The sequence below is a fragment of the Microcebus murinus genome, chromosome 5, assembly GCF_040939455.1.
Source record: "Microcebus murinus isolate Inina chromosome 5, M.murinus_Inina_mat1.0, whole genome shotgun sequence".
In the NCBI taxonomy this organism is placed as follows: domain Eukaryota; kingdom Metazoa; phylum Chordata; class Mammalia; order Primates; family Cheirogaleidae; genus Microcebus; species Microcebus murinus.
Genome location: NC_134108.1, coordinates 76,622,464 through 76,638,960, shown reverse-complemented (window position 1 = coordinate 76,638,960; position 16,497 = coordinate 76,622,464). Strand labels below are relative to the sequence as shown.

Below are 16,497 nucleotides of genomic sequence, written 5' to 3'. Positions count from 1 at the left end.
CCAGTGAGGAACTCTTGGTGAGATGACTTTTCTGACATTGGCAGGCTGAAGTGGAGGCCCAGCTGGCCAGACAGCGGGAGGAGGAATCCCAGCAGCAGGCGGTGCTGGAGCAGGAGCGCAGGGACCGGGAGCTGGCCCTGAGGATTGCCCAGAGTGAAGCCGAGCTCATCAGTGACGAGGCCCAGGCTGACCTGGCGCTCCGGAGGTACTGGGCCCCTGGGTGGGGTGCTGCACCCTCTCCTTTGCTTTCTTCACCTCTCTTCTTCTCATTTCCATGTGAAAGGAAATAAAAGAAAACCATATTCCATAGGTTCTGATACATTTGAAGTATTTTAAAATTTAAAATTCTTCGTATCCCCTTTTATACCCAAGTAAGTGAAGTAATTGATTTTCCATAACATTGTTAAACCTTTGAAAAATATTAATAGAACTGTAGGCCAGGCAGGAAGATTGCTTGAGGCCGGGAGTTTGAGACCAGCCTGAGCAAGAGGGAAACCCCCATCTCTATAAGAAAATTGAAAAAATTAGCTGGGCATGGTGGCGTGTGCTTATAGTTCTAGCTACTAGGGAGGCTGAGGTAGAAGGATCGCTTGAGCCCAGGAGTTTGAAGTAGCATTGATCCATGAAGACACCACTAGACTCTAGTCCAGGCGACAGAGCGAGACCCTGTCTCAAGAAGAAAAAAAACCTAAAATTTCATTAATGAGTACTCTGTTAAGAAAATATTTCAACTTTTACTCTGAAATTGTGTAAGAGTATCGTATATTAGGTAGACATCTAACTTCTAAATACCTAAACACTGGCATAGAAATAAGTGACTATATTAAAATGCAGTTTAGTATATTTTAGGTTGAGATTTTTTTATTTTCCTAATGTAAAAACATTTTTTAAAAATATTTCATACACCCTCACACTTGAAATGAGGAGGCATTTACCCTGCTATGTCTCAAAATAAATGGGATCCCATTTCCAAGAAAGGAGGTAAAATACATTGAAATATATTGCCTTCTCAGGTTTCCAGATTATCCCTAAATATTGCATTATTTGTATCCACAGTTGGAGTATGGAGGAATATGGAAGTTCTTATTAAAAGTTGGAGGAAGGTTTAATATAACTGATTGATTGACTGAGACAGAGTCTCACTCTGTTCCCCAGGCTAGAGTGCCGTGGTGTCAGCCTAGCCCACAGCAGCCTCAAGCTCCTGGGCTCAAGCAATCCTCCTGCCTCAGCCTCCCGAGTAGCTGGGACTACAGGCATGCGCCACCAAGCCCGGCTAATTTATATATATATACATATATATATATTTTTTTTTTAGTTGTCCAGCTAATTTCTTTCTATTGTTATTAGAGACGGGGATCTCGCTCTTGCTCAGGCTGGTCTCAGACTCCTGAGCTCAAACAATCCACCTGCCTCAGCCTCCCAGAGTGCTGGGATTACAGGTGTGAGCCATAGCACCCAGCCTAACAGATTTATTTTTAAAAAAATTAGAATATGGAAATATTAGTTATTTTAATTATTTATTTCTAAAAACAGAGCTAGTTTATGAGGTTCATTTATATGTTAGTATAACTGTTGTACACATACTGAGAGGCACATAGGAATAATATGCCACCATGCCTTTCTGAACTTCAGAGCACCATTTATGACAAAATATAATTAAAGTACAACCACTGGATGGAGCTCTTTCCTTGTGAGAGGCTCAAATTGCAAGGCAGTGGTTGGATTTTATTTAGTTAAAAACAAAGATGGAGGAGGAAAAGGGCATATTAAGTTGCCTTCACAGTTTTTCTCATAAGTGATTACATTGGGGAGTGCTAGGGTCTCATTGTATATGAAAGTATATTATATTGTAAATGAACTGAATAAGGCTGTACAAGCAAACAAAAGTCCAGCATTTTGGCTCTTTATTAACATTTTACTGTAATTAAAATATTTTAGCCTGGCTGTGGCTTTTGTAAATGCAGAGTCAGCTCAGCTGCTGTTCTGTTCCTTCCACTTGTGTTATGTCAGAATGGCTGGGAGCCTTTGTGTGTAACTGACTGGCAGCTAGGTCAGGCTTTTAAAATACCCAAGCTCTTCCAGCTACTGTCCCTGATGTCTGTGAATTGACAGAGCTGGCTTTTTTATGGCTGAAGTTCATTTCTAAGGGACTCGTTAATGGAGTCATTATTGCTACTCATTGCCAAGCTTTATGTTTATGCATCTGAAATATTAAGCCATATCCAGAGCCATTCCATATACTGTGTAGGAGATACTGGCTCTTAGGCGGACTCCTTCCCGTCTTCGGAAAGGGGCACTTCTTCCCTGGGTGAGTAGTCTCCGAGAAAGAGTAGACCATTTAGGACTGTTCATGTAAATGACAAATTATACCTGTGATTTAAGTTAAGCATAATTAGCTAGTAATGGGTCCCCTAGCCATTATGACTTGGAAGGCGGAGGGTTAGTTTTAGTTCTTCCGTGGGACAGGCCTAGGGATGGTGTCCCCTCCTCTGGAATGCCCTTCAAATCCTTTCTGTCAGCTCTCTTTCAGGAAGCTTTCTCTGACTCTCAGGTCCTCCTGAGCACCTTCCCTTCTGAACTTCGTGTTTATTTTATATTCTCTACTACAAGCATTAGCACTTTATTATGGTTGATATGCTATACTGATATGTGATGTTTGGTACTTTAATCTTACTCTGCGGGCTATAATTAAATGTTTTTGAATGTTTATTTTATGTTTGTTAGCACTGGATTTGTTTCTATAAGGAATTTATGAGTGAGGGCTCTCTAAACCTGTTCTTAATATATTGCATGAAGATGTTCTTGGATTCTATGATGTGTTAAAAAATATATGTAGATTGATTCTGCTGCAACTTACAGTTTTAAGTTACTTTTTCAGCGTGGATTCCTATCCAGTGACTTCTAAGTAAGAATTATTCTCCACATATGTAATATGTTTTAAAATACAATATTAATCAATTTCACATATGATCCTTTATGCAAAGTGATGGTTTCAAATTACCTGAGATTGTAAAGCACTATCCTGATTCTATTAAAAACACACCTCACAATGTATGAATTTTCTAATCTAAATGTGATACACTTGCTCTTTAATTTTCACTGGATGCCTTTAATTTATTCTTTCCAATCATTTTTAATGAAGATTTAAAAATATATTAAAATTCTGAGTGATCTTATCTGTAGATTAAAGATGATTGAGTTTTTAAATCAATGAGTAAAGTAATTGAAATGCAAATTTGCACAATCCAGATTATCACAGTTCAGATCACTTATGATATTAACTAAAATATATTCTTTTCACAGAATTGATGGAACAAGACCCCAAATGACACCGTATGTCATTTCTCTTTACCTTTTTTTTAATAGGTTGTGGATACTTTTTTGGGAGAAGTTGTTTCCTCATTAGAGTAAATTTCAAATTATTTTATTAAAAGAATGAATTAACACTTTTTTTCATTTTTTTCCATGCCCAGGAAAATTGTTTAATGCTGTTTGGTGCTCAGTCACAGTAATTGATTATTTGGTTTCCTTCTTTGTATTGTGTTTAAATTATAGAACCCATTTTGTTTTATGTGTTTTTAATTATTCCTTACCTTACATCTTTATAGAATCAGGTGTGGAAGTATAAATAAGAATAATTAAAATATTTAATTTTTCATATAATAGTTCATTCTATTATATCTAAAATAGGTCATAAGCTGAAGTTAAATTGATAATGTTCATTTTTGTGCTAATGTATCTTCTTTTGGAAATCTCCCCACATAGAATCCAAGTAACATTTGTAATATAAAATAAATATACTTTGTATATATTTTATATATGCTGTGTATATATATATATATATATATATATAAATTTTGGAACATGCATAAAATCTGAATTTGGACAGCTTTAAAGACTCCAGCTTTAAACACACCACCTTTATAGTGATAGTTCTCCGCTCTATCAGATTCTAATACCAATAACAACTGTTTTATAAATGATGCAACCTACATAAAAGGAGAAATGATAGTCGTTATAATAAAACATATTAATTTATTTAATGTGAAAGTACTTCCACATAACTACAGTAGAAACACGTAATCAGATATTTTTACTGATATTTATTTAGAATCACCATGAATGCTAACTACGGCTACAAATGCAAATTGATGTAGGAATGTTGTGTTGAACACTCAAATGCCATGAACTTGTGAACAATCCTTTGTGACGTTCTGAACAGAGCCAACTACAGTCTCCTCTCAATTAAATAATATTTGCATCCCTAGAAAAAATTTGTGAATATCAAACCCATGCATAAATATGTTGTTTGCATGCAACTTTGCTTACATGTAAAATATGTATTTGTGTATGTGTCTCACCTGTATATGTCTGGTGGACATGTTTAAGTTACACATGACATGGGACAGTTAGTTCTTCCATTTGGCATACCTGACCTTGTACCTCAACAAATACCAGGAGTGCACTACCACAACATCACTGTTACCATAGTGCCACCAAAAGTTTTGCAGGTATCTCTGAGCAGGCACTGTTGCCCTCCATTATTAGGCAGTTGTTTTTTATAGTTGCCATTTGAGCTTGAATTAAATAAGCTCCACAACCGATGTCTACGGTGAAGTTGTGAATATTTGCATATAGCTTGGTAAAAATCATAAAACACCTGGTTGCAGGAACCATTTCTATCTGGTGAATTTGGTGTATATTTGGTGTAGGCCAGGCGTGTCTTGGTGTAGGCCGGCTCAGGTAGAATAATGAATCAGTAGAGATTGCCATCCATTGTAGTGTCAAGGCATACAGAGAAGTCTCTATCTGATCAACAGACCAAGTGGTAATGAACTTTGAAAGGCCATGAAATTCCTTCATTGAAACCTGCTGTGGGAAAAGAAATGGAGGAAACATTAGGAGAAAGAGATGGTAAAAACAGATGCTCTTGGATACTGAGACAGAAACCGTGAGGTGGAAGGATAATAGAATTAAAATACTTGTCAAAATCATGCTGAGTTTGAAAGTCAGAAAATTCTGAGAAACTACTAGCATAAAGAGATAAGTGTATTGCTCAAAATATAATTTTTATTAGATTATATTGGTGTATTTTATGTTTGCTGTCCTCCATCGTCAGTTTTGAAAGATTACTTTTTCGCTGACCGTGCTTGCTGGGACAGACCTCCACCCGTATGTAATTGTAGCCAGTGTTCATCACAAGGAAAGAGGAATACAAGGAGTCCTCCTCTCCTTTCGTCAGGGTCCCAGCTCTTGGCAGGCATCCAGGAAATTGTGCCTTACCATCTTCTTTTCTTATGATTTTTACTGATTTGTAAGGTTTTGAGGTTACCAGAGTCTGATGGGTAGAATGAATGAGAAAATAATTATGAAGGGAAAGAGCAGGGAAATAAAATAATGAAGTTAACAAAGTGTTGACAAACATGATGAAACTTCATTCCATTCTATAGAATTAAACAAATATTAAGAAAAGTTACTCTCTTCTGGGCACTAAAAGAAAAAGAAGTTTTTGGCTTTGGGAAATGTTTACCCTTAGAAGGTCAGAATGCTTCAGATCTTTCACTTAATAAGTCCTTGTGTTGGTATTCTCTTCTTTAAAAAAGCATGCTATGGGCCGGGCGCTGTGGCTCACGCCTGTAATCCTAGCTCTTGGGAGGCCGAGGCGGGCGGATTGCTCAAGGTCAGGAGTTCAAAACCAGCCTGAGCAAGAGCGAGACCCCGTCTCTACTATAAATAGAAAGAAATTAATTGGCCAACTGATATATATATAAAAAATTAGCCGGGCATGGTGGCGCATGCCTGTAGTCCCAGCTACCCGGGAGGCTGAGGCAGAAGGATCACTCGAGCCCAGGAGTTTGAGGTTGCTGTGAGCTAGGCTGACGCCACGGCACTCACTCTAGCCTGGGCAACAAAGCGAGACTCTGTCTCAAAAAAAAAAAAAAAAAGCATGCTATGGTTTAGAATTTTAGAGCTTTGAATACATCAGATTATTTTTGAAACTCTGGCACTGTAAAATACATCAGCTTAGTTTACCACCATTCTTTGTCTAATTAATATTTACTAAGCAACTCTGGAGCAAAAATCCTCATATAGCATCTATATCCTGCCAAGTTTCCTTTATGCATTTAGAACATGCTATTTGTATTCTGTGCATAAAAAAATACCACAGAAGCATGGCTTCATGAGATTTTATCTAAAAGTTGCTACTAAAAAAAAATGGAGATGTGTTTAAATAACTTTAACTGGATTTAAACAAAAATTTTGCTGTGTTTTATGACTAGATTTGGTGAAAAGTATATGTAGATGTTTACAAAGGAAAATAAGTGAATAGTTAATAAATAAGTCATATTGAAAATATTTTAATTATACTTTTAGATCTTGTAAGTAATTTATATAGTGTGTCTTTTATATAACCATATTATATTATTTTTCTTATAGGGAAGAAATGGCCAAGGAAATGTCAGAAATTTTGAGTAGGTTAGTGCAGTGTAATTTGGGGAAATGAGTGTTCACATCAAAATAATATTTTTAAATTACTTTTGATTATTTGGACCAGAACCTGTTATGTGACTAGCCTGCTCTTTTCATGCAAATTTTCTGTGCAAGATATGTCACTTCCCCCGTACCCCACCCAACACAGAGAAAGATAAAAAGCAATATTTCTCTAAATTGGTATTTTTCACTGGGGATACCATTGGCAGTTTGGATGGGACAATTCCTTGTTGGTGGTACTGTCCTTATCTCTGGCTTCCACCAACTCTATCTCAGTAGGGGAATCCTTCCCCTTATCATCGTGACAGACTATGATGCCACCCCTACATTGGGAACCACTGTGCCTAGTTGAAGGGGAAGTAGAGGAAGAGCATGGCTCCTGAGGAGCTCTGAACCATAGCACATTGCTTAAAAAGCATGGATATATTCTTTGAGCCATGAAAGAATATATCTTCCCAGCAGGATCTGGTCTGTTATGGGTTGATAGGAATCTAACAGGTTAATTTTCGATTTCGAAGTTGCAAAGTTAATTAAAAGTGTTAATATGTTTTTAAAAATCAAGTCATTTTTGCTACTACCTTACTGTATTGTTTACGTGATTGTCATTATAGCAAGTATAAATAATCAGTAAAGTATGCTTTTATTTTACTATTTTAATAATGCAGAGGGAGTGGAAAAGCATTTAAATGTATTGCATTCATGTACTACTTTGGATGCTATTTTTTTTTTTTAGTAGATGTAATTTTGTTTGAGGTAATATGAATGAAAAGTTAGTGATATTAAAACCATATTTTAAGCAATAATCATTTGAATTTAATGTTATTTTTTCAAAAGTATCAAAACACCTTATGTATATTCTACCACTTTAGGTACATTCTTATAATCTGTAAGACTGTAAATTTACTTTCTCTTTCAAAAAAAAAGAAAGCAACAACAATAAGATACATAATCATTTTCAGCTGCCCTCCTAAAATAGACTCCTAAAAGAGCTGGAAAGAAAAAAAAATAATCTTTTTGTTGTTGTTGTTTATTGAATGGTAGTTTAGGAATGTAGAAAAGAAAAAGAATATTTGAATAAATGTTAAAGCATAATTTTTGTTAAGGATAATAGACCTTGCTGACACACAGCTGGCTCTTTTTGAGCAAAGCAATTAAGAACAAAAAGCTACATGGAAAATTTCCACACAGCGTATGAAAAGTATAGATTCTACAACAAACCTAAAACAGATTTTAAATCATAAAAATACAGGAAAACTAAATGGGTACACATTATTATTTAGCCAGTCTTATATGTAACTAACAATCACCATGTCCAACAATTTTAAGTATGTAGGGTGAAGTGGGCTATTTTTTATTCTCTAAAATGAAAGCATATATAAGCCCTTTAAAGAGGCAAGGTACCTTATTTCATTGTTAAGCTTCATATTGAAAGAATAATTTCCTTTACTTCAAGAAGAAGGTAACATTTTCAAACGTCATTTTTCAGTAACGTCAGTCTTACTGAGTGTGTGTCTTGACTGCTTGCCAGGATTGCTGTTATCTTTCGAAATGCAAAATGATGAGACAGTATGTGCTTATTTTTGGGTTCTATATCTTGATCATCCCTCTTTCAGAGGAAATATGTTCCAAGTGGTAGATGATAAAGGTGAATTTTCTTCTGTGGTACCTGCGAAACAATATTTCAGTTCTTTAATATTTACTTCTTTTAATATCTGTGCCACCTTCTTTACATGTCTTGAAATGTGATGTTTAAACTCCCTTTGTTACATTCAGCTTAAAAGTCTTATAGCTTATTCTGAGTGTCTGCTATGTACAAGTGTAATTTTTTGCTGAAAAGTAACATTCTTTATTACAGAAAATAAATTGTTCTAATATTTTCTGATTACTGGTCTCAAATTATGTGCATAAACACAAGTCTTAAGCCTTGAGTTAGCACTATTTTGAAAAAGCTGAATTTATCCCATTTTATTGAGTACTTTAGACCTTTTTTCCCCCTTTGCCATACATTATTCCTACTAAATGGGGCACGATACAATACTTAAGCCTTTTGAAATCTCTGTTGTCTACCTCATGAGCTAAAACCTCTTCCTATAATTTACCAGTAGTCATATTATTACTCATTAAATATAAGAGTGTGGTTTTGTCTACTTACAGAACTTTTCTAAGTGTTCTCACAACAGTGAAGCCTAAAAAAGTCAGAAGTGTTCCAGGCTCCAGCAATTTTTTTAGCCTACTTTAATGACTCTAATGCAGTGGGTTGCAGTTTGGCCATTCACATGTGTGCCCTGTAAACACTGTGATCCCCAGGGAGATTCAGAGCCAGTAGGTGGGAATGGAGTTTGGCCATCTGTAGCTTTCAATGGTCTCTGCAGGTGATTGTACCGTGTGGCCTAATGGCTCATAAACAAACCATTAATGTGCTTCTGATGATCTTTTAAGTGTGTTGAGGATTTCTTTTTTGATTTTGAGGAATATTTGTAAGTATATTTTTTAACTTCAGATGGTCATATATCTATCAGTAAAAACATTTAAACTGAAGTCCATGGTTCTAGAATATTGGAATCAAATGTTCTAATTTAAAATCTAATATGACTATCAAGTGGCATACTGGAAATTTTTAATTTACGTGACCATCTTTTAGTACAGTATTCTTAATCTCATCTGTCAAAGACACAAAAATTATGTTTTTCTAGTAGTTGTTTCCAGTTCTGAACTTGTACATTCTTGCCTCTTTAGTCAATGTTTCTTTCATGTTTCTAGTTTAAATAAGCAAAAATATATAATAATTACAGAGGTCCTGCTGTACAAGCTACCAAAGCAGCTGCTGGTACCAAGAAACATGATCTTAGTAAGTGGAAATATGCAGAACTACGTGATACCATCAATACTTCTTGTGGTAAGTGTTGTAAAGGATGAAAAATAGGAAGGGTCCCTAGTGATAGGTAATAAAATAAATACCTAGATTGGGGCAAGAGATATATACCTATATATTGAGAGAGAGTGCCTGCATGCGTGCTATATGAATTAGCTTTTAGTCTCTTTGTTACTGTCTCCTTGATGTGAAGACCTAATTTATTCACAAAGCTAAAAAAAAGACATTATTATATTAAATCCATTTTGCCTATTCTTGCACAGTGAGAGAGGAAGAGCAAAGACAAATTATGGTTTGGGCTGTATGAATGGCCCTTCTAATGTTACTCATAATAGTTAAATACCTATATATCTGAATCTTTATTTAGGTCCATGAATGCAAAATAACAAATAGGAATGCAGCCTTTCTTTTTAAAGCTATTTTTCTTCCAACAGAACAATTAAAGTAAAATACCATATCCAAAGGATCCTACATAGTTATGTTCTTGTTTAAATCACAGTGTTTGAATTCTAGACACTGTGACTAGGAACAAAAGCATCATAGTTGTACAGAATTCTCATTATGTTCTTTTCCTCCATACTGAGTTTATCTGTGTAATTATAAACATTAAAAAACATATTGCCTATAAATCTGCCTGTATTTGAGCACAATGACTTTTTTTCTATCGTCAAGGCTTGTGGCCTTGGACAAGTGACTTAACCTCTCTGATTCAGTTTCTTCATGTATAAAAGACCTGTTTTAGTCCAGAGTTCTTGTGCAGGTATAAGATAGTAATAGTGTGTAAGAAAATGCTCTCTAAATATAAAAAATAATATCATAAAATGCTTATCTTTATGAATAATTAGCTTACCTTTGATTTTGTACTATTAATTTAAAAATGAAAAAATATAAATATGTCTGTTTATGCCACAGAATAGTTATATAATTATGTTAGATGAATAAATTAGGATGTTAATTCTTTTTTTTATTTGGCTCTTTCTATGTAATCAATAGACATAGAACTCCTGGCAGCTTGCAGAGAAGAATTTCATAGAAGACTAAAAGTGTATCATGCTTGGAAATCCAAGAACAAGAAGAGAAATACTGAAACAGAGCAACGTGCTCCAAAGTCTGTTACTGATTATGGTAAAAACAAATCTGTACTTTTGAATGTTCCAAAGTATATGTATATAAATGCATGTAACTATACATAAGGCATTTGGGTAAAATGTCTAATTATAAATTCTTACTGTAGAACTGTGATCCTTTGAACCTAATACAGCCACGATGGCCTGTCTTTTCCAGGATTATTTCTGTTACGTCTTTAAAGTCATATTTGTCAGCTATATTGAATTTGCTTCTTAAAGTGAATTCTAGTAACAACAATTTTCTTGTCTATACTGGAGATTGTGCATACGTAGTTTTCCCACACGTATATCAAGATTACATGTGAAAATGTAAAGATTACCATGAATCTTTTTCATGTGAAATGAGTTTTACATATGAAAATAAGTATTTTTACACTTGCTATAAAAAGGATCATGTTTAATTTTTATTCTTAACTTTTTAATTTTAATATAGCTCAGTTTTTAGGGATATTTCTCTGAAATACCCAATATTGTTATCTTTTTTATATGTAGACATAAGTATTCTTTTGTTTTTCCCAGAATATGATTATAGCTTAGAAAAAGAAAGGAATTGGTTATTTATTCTCCATTAACACTCTAATTCCTTCGTCTAAAGAAGAATATTTACTGCAAACATTATTTTGTAATACTGTGAAAATCTAAGAGTGAAAAATATTACGTCAGTTCAGACCAGAGTTTTGCCCAGATCAAAACTAGATTTTTTTGACTGGGATCCTAAAAATGGATTTTGTTACTTTGTTATGCAAAAGGCCAAGTTGTATATTTGAAATTGGAAAACAGAGTAGGCTAGATATAACCTAGTTAAAAGCACACATGAGCTTTAATATTAACTTAAAATTACTGTGACATATGAGTTGTAATTTCAGTCTTTAAAGCAATACTTGGAATTTCAGTTGTTCTACTTGTTGCTTTTAAACTGGCACAATGTATTAGCTTAATTCTGGTTAATGTCAAAGTGACCTTTTTAAGGAGTATATTCCCAACACTGTAGTGTAGTTCAGCAATGCATGATCCCAGTTGACTTAGAAAATGAGCCCTTGGTTATATTTTGCTTCCGTTACCACCTTCTGAATAAATGAAAGCAATGTTTAAGTCAATTTAATGTTGGAATTTTAGTGTTTCTAAGTTGGGGCAAAGAATAGATTGAACGAGGGCCTTGTTGTTATTAATAAAGGAGATACTAGTGCCAGAGATTGTTTAAAGGCTGTTATCAGTCAGAATGTAACACTGTGGAAGGGGAATGAGAGGTCACTTGTAACTAAGAAATGACAGATAGAAGTGCCACTAAACATTGTGATACCACTCTCTTCTCCAGTTTAAAACCTTTTTTCTTTGATTTAAAAAAAAAAAAGATAAGATGATTACATTACCTGTTCACTGTGTAATAAGTTTGTGACCACAAGTTACCTTTGTTTTGTAAAAAATGGCAACGGAGTGTTCTTTTTAGCTGTAATACATTTTGCTACAAATGTTCTAATTGCTACCTTCAGCCTAACAGATTTTCATTATGTTGTATTTCAAAACTTATATGTCTGAATGATTTCACTTCTCAAAACAAAAAGAAATTAATGTTGTAATATTTGGCATACACATTTACATGAATGTATAAATAATTCTTGTATTTTTAAACCAAACTGTGATACCTTACTCATCTCATCTAGCTTTGCCCAAAAGGGTGCAAATAATGCATGGCTCACCATACTGGTTCAAGTACCGTTTCCATTCATAACATAGTATTTGAGAGAACAAACGAGTAGATTAGGAAAATTTTTTAAGAGTCCTATTGGGTATATTAACAAATTTAGTAATTTTATGTGAACACAATCCACATATATTTAGCCTTTGGGGGAATTTGATTATGACCCATTTTCTGGATAAAATGTAACTTCTGCTCTTAAAAGTACTTATCTTGATTTTCTTTTAATTTTTTTTCTAATATAAAATTCGTTTTGACACAGGAGCATAGCTAAAAGGAAAGGTGAAGGGCACCAAGATGCTTAACAGCTCAGTTGAAAGAATTCTGTCCTTAGGTGGTTTCCTCATGGGGCAGCTAAACTTTCAGCCTTTGAAAGGAACTGCTGTATACTCTGATATTTTGAAGGATTAGAATTCATTAATTTGAGAAAATAAAATGATGAAAACTTATGATTAACAAAAATATAACTCAATACTGTTGACTTAAAGAGTAATACACTGACAAATAATGGTAAATTTTTATGGTAGTGAGTAAGGAGCGTCAGACCCTTTTCCTGGTGATGAGCATGCTCTCATCTCAGTTGTTACAGAAAGAGATTTTCAGAAATAATTTTTGGGGCAAATTACCCAGTAAATATTTATAATATTTAATTGCTTAAAACAGTGGTTTTAGAAGATAGTTTCATTTTATAGTTCCTAAAATAAAAATGGCATGGGTTTAAAATTTAAACAGTTTGAAAAAAGTGAAATATACTGAGTATATGAAAAAGTAGCAATGTTTTTTTCCTCCTCTAATGCATATAATTTTCTGATTAATTTATTAGTTATTCTGTGTTTTCCTGGGAAAATTCTAGTAATGTGTAAAAGGTGCCATAATATCTATTACATCATTGTGTTAGGTTTTTGTTTGGAAATTACCGTGTCCCAAAATTACAAATTAAGTATGATTTTTAAAATTTTGGTCCTCTTCATATATGCCTTAATCAGAATTTCCTAAAACATAATCAAAATAGCCCTTTAAAAAAAATTAGAGAATAGCATTGTAGGCAATTCTGAGAGAATTTGGCTTGTAGATAGGATATTTACTTGTTAGTCACCACCTCAATTGATGGGAAAGCTTTATAAATTAGAAAAATGCTCATTTAACAGTTTTGGCATTTTTATCTTTTCTTCAATATAAAATATTTGTTCACAGATTTTGCACCATTTTTGAACAATTCACGTAAGTCAATGGGTGGTAACTCATAAGCTAACTGGAAAATGGGTTAAAATACTTTCTTTATAAAGCACTAACTTCTATTAAACATTGTTTTGCTACAATTTTGAGTAGAATTTTAGTACATTAAAGTTGGCATATTTGTACAAAGATAGATTTTAATTTGAGATGATGCTTTTATTTGGATCATTCCAAAATACATATGCAAAACACAATCTAATGTTTTTATAATCGAATTACTTCCATTTAAAAAAATAAGTAGTATTTTAAACTGAGAGTATGTGCGATTCTTATTGTAGCAAAACTATCTTAAAATAGCAGCTGATCTTTTAGAATAAAGACTAACTTTTAGGTGCTGGTTTCAAACACTGTGATAGTATCTGCATTTCTGTCTAAAGAGGTTTGAGTTTTGATAATGTGCACAGGTTTAATAATGATACCTTCCAGTAGGAAGAGGAGATTATTCTGTTACTTTTATAGCTTTCTATGATGTACATTCTTTGATAATTTAAAAACTTTTGGTCACCTCAGTGTATAGTAAATTTCTTCTAGAATTAGTTGAACAATATGATTTTGATATAATGTCATATTCATTTGTCAACTGGTTGGACCTGATTTTTTAAGTGCTTCTTATAATTTATAGGGCTCCATTTGAAACTTAGCTTATACTTTTGAAGATAATGCAATTGGATGTGAAAAAGAATTGTTTAGAAGATGAGTTTTCAAGCTTTTTAATGTCTATGTCTTTGCACTTTTCCAGATAGATAATAGTTTCCAGCCCTCCCCAACAAAATTTCAGTTTTCCAGTAGTAAGAAAAGCTATCAAAGACTTTCTGTTCAGTTTCTTAATTTTATACAATGTAGTAAGTTACAGAAGACTATTTTTTTTAAAGAATAAAGTAGGTTAATTAACGTATGACTGTCAGTATCATAGTAAATTTCCCGTCAACTGAACATTGAATTGCAATTTACTACTTGCAAGATGGAGGGAAGGTTTGTTTTTTTCCTCCACTTTTTAAATATTTTAGTTTTGAGTCAGTGTATTTTCCACAAAGTATGTAATTTTTAAAACTTAAATGGAAACACTGAACTGTAAGTTGCTTTGGGGGAAACAGGAACAAAAGAAAAAATAAGCACATCTCTGTACATATGCTAAAGATGATGCGGCTTTTTAAAGTCACTAACAAAACTGAGCCTCTCAATCTTTCATAGGCATATATAGCTTTGCTAAATACTTTTTGCTTTCTTTGGTTTACAAATAAATAAATTCACCTTCTGTAAAGCTTTTGCTATTTCTTGGTGTAAAAAAATAGAATAAGAGTATTTTCATCCTTTCAGTATTTGTAAATTCTTACAAAAGCCATGTGGCTGTTCTTTATATCATGTATACATATTATGTATTTTTCTTCAGCATACTTAGATTTTTCACAATGAAATTCTTAATTGAGCCACAGTAAATGGTTGATCCACTTTGAAAGTTGTGAGTATAAAGCATATTAAACAGGCTAACCGAAATTATGCTGCTAAAGATATAAAGTCATTGCCCCAGGGAAATGTTTACATTTGCAGATAAAATAAAAACCTAATTGTTCAGTAATGAAAATTGAGCAAGGGAGGAAAGATTGATGTGAGTGCAATGCTCAGTACTGGCAGAAAAGCAAGGATTTTTTCTCTCCTATTGCTGAGGAGAATCAAATGTTATATACTTCACACTTCATTGGATTTTATTCCAAGAGAAATCTGATTTCAGAGTAAGTAGATATCTTTCAGGGAAAGTTCATGCTTACTCTTACAGGGAATTTGGGCGGGGGGGGGGTGGTGGTAGGTCGGTAGTTTTTTGTTTGTTTTGGTCATGAGGTTGTCTCAGTATTATTTATCTGTTATCTTGGCCATTTTAAATTCCAAAATCAGTTGGCAAAACAAAGTTTTTATATGGCTTCTACTTTTTGTGGAAATTATTATTGAATTGACAGATGTCTGTATTCAGATTTTTGAAAATCCTGTTCTTTTTTTTTTTTTTTTTAATTGTAACTAGTCCAGTGAAAATTATTCTGCAGCCTTCATTTGAACTCTTTGGAGGAAAAATATAAGTCTAGTAAATAATACTAGTTTGTTTTTCTGTCATGTGAGTTTATTTTAGGTTACTGATGCAGTCATTTGTGGAAATGTGCTGGGGGTTTATCACCGGTGGTGGTGGTGGTGGTGGTGGTGGTGGTGGTGATGGTGGGGGGGTGTTTATGCACTTGCAATGCCAAGGAACATCTTTTAGGGAATGACAGTTCCAGGAAATCATACTCTGAATTGTGTTCATTTATAGGCAATTCATTATTTATATTTTGTTTTACATTTACTCTTAGAAACCTTTCTTCTCCCTTAAAAAAATAATTTGGTGCATTTTAGGATTAAAGGCTGTTTTCCTTTCCCTTGAGTTGCTGGTGTGACTTCCCTTGTTTTGTGCACTAGCTCAGCAGAACCCGGCAGCACAGCTCCCTGCCAGGCAGCAGGAGATCGAAATGAACCGGCAGCAGCGCTTCTTCCGCATCCCATTCATCCGCCCTGCCGACCAGTACAAAGACCCTCAGAGTAAGAAAAAAGGCTGGTGGTACGCCCATTTTGATGGACCGTGGATTGCCCGGCAAATGGAACTCCATCCTGACAAGCCACCCATCCTTCTTGTGGCTGGTGTGTATGATTCCCCTGAAAAAAATTAATATTAAAAAAAAAAAAAAGATTGTAAACCCTCTGAATCAAACATTCTAGTATAGAATGTAGTAATAATTCCTTAAATTTCAGGGTGAGGTATGGAGTTTTGCAGTTAAATCACATTTCCAGTTCATTGAGGATTAACCCATTTTTAATGTGAGATTGCCAAGATTAATTGTGTTCTTGAAGAGCACACAGAAACTTGTCTGTGTCCTAAAAGCCTTTTCATTGGTGGTTAATTATGTCCATTGATTTGTAGCAGTGTTTATAAATTTTGAAAGAGTCCTTGGTGGGGGACAAATTTAAGTTGTTTTGGGTGAATTTATTAAGCAGATTTAATTCTTAGAGGGAGAAAATGCAAGGAGGCGGGAGGATCCTTTGAGCTTGAGAGT

At 34.1% G+C, this 16,497-nt stretch overlaps 1 protein-coding gene across 6 annotated transcripts in view; it reads left to right on the top strand.

The window, feature by feature from the left end:
- Positions 1-16,497, top strand: part of MYO6 (myosin VI) — a 146,156-nt gene that overhangs the window by 124,602 nt on the left and 5,057 nt on the right. For 2 of the 6 annotated variants that reach the window (XM_012743145.3, XM_076003174.1), the window contains exons 28-35: positions 45-205; positions 2,879-2,905; positions 3,304-3,333; positions 6,439-6,477; positions 9,285-9,388; positions 10,358-10,489; positions 13,382-13,408; positions 15,866-16,084. In XM_012743145.3, the coding sequence (XP_012598599.1) occupies positions 45-205; positions 2,879-2,905; positions 3,304-3,333; positions 6,439-6,477; positions 9,285-9,388; positions 10,358-10,489; positions 13,382-13,408; positions 15,866-16,084 (739 nt within the window). The remainder of the gene's footprint in view (positions 1-44; positions 206-2,878; positions 2,906-3,303; positions 3,334-6,438; positions 6,478-9,284; positions 9,389-10,357; positions 10,490-13,381; positions 13,409-15,865; positions 16,085-16,497) is intronic. The other 4 variants (XM_012743147.3, XM_012743148.3, XM_012743149.3 and 1 more) reach the window with 4 other exon arrangements.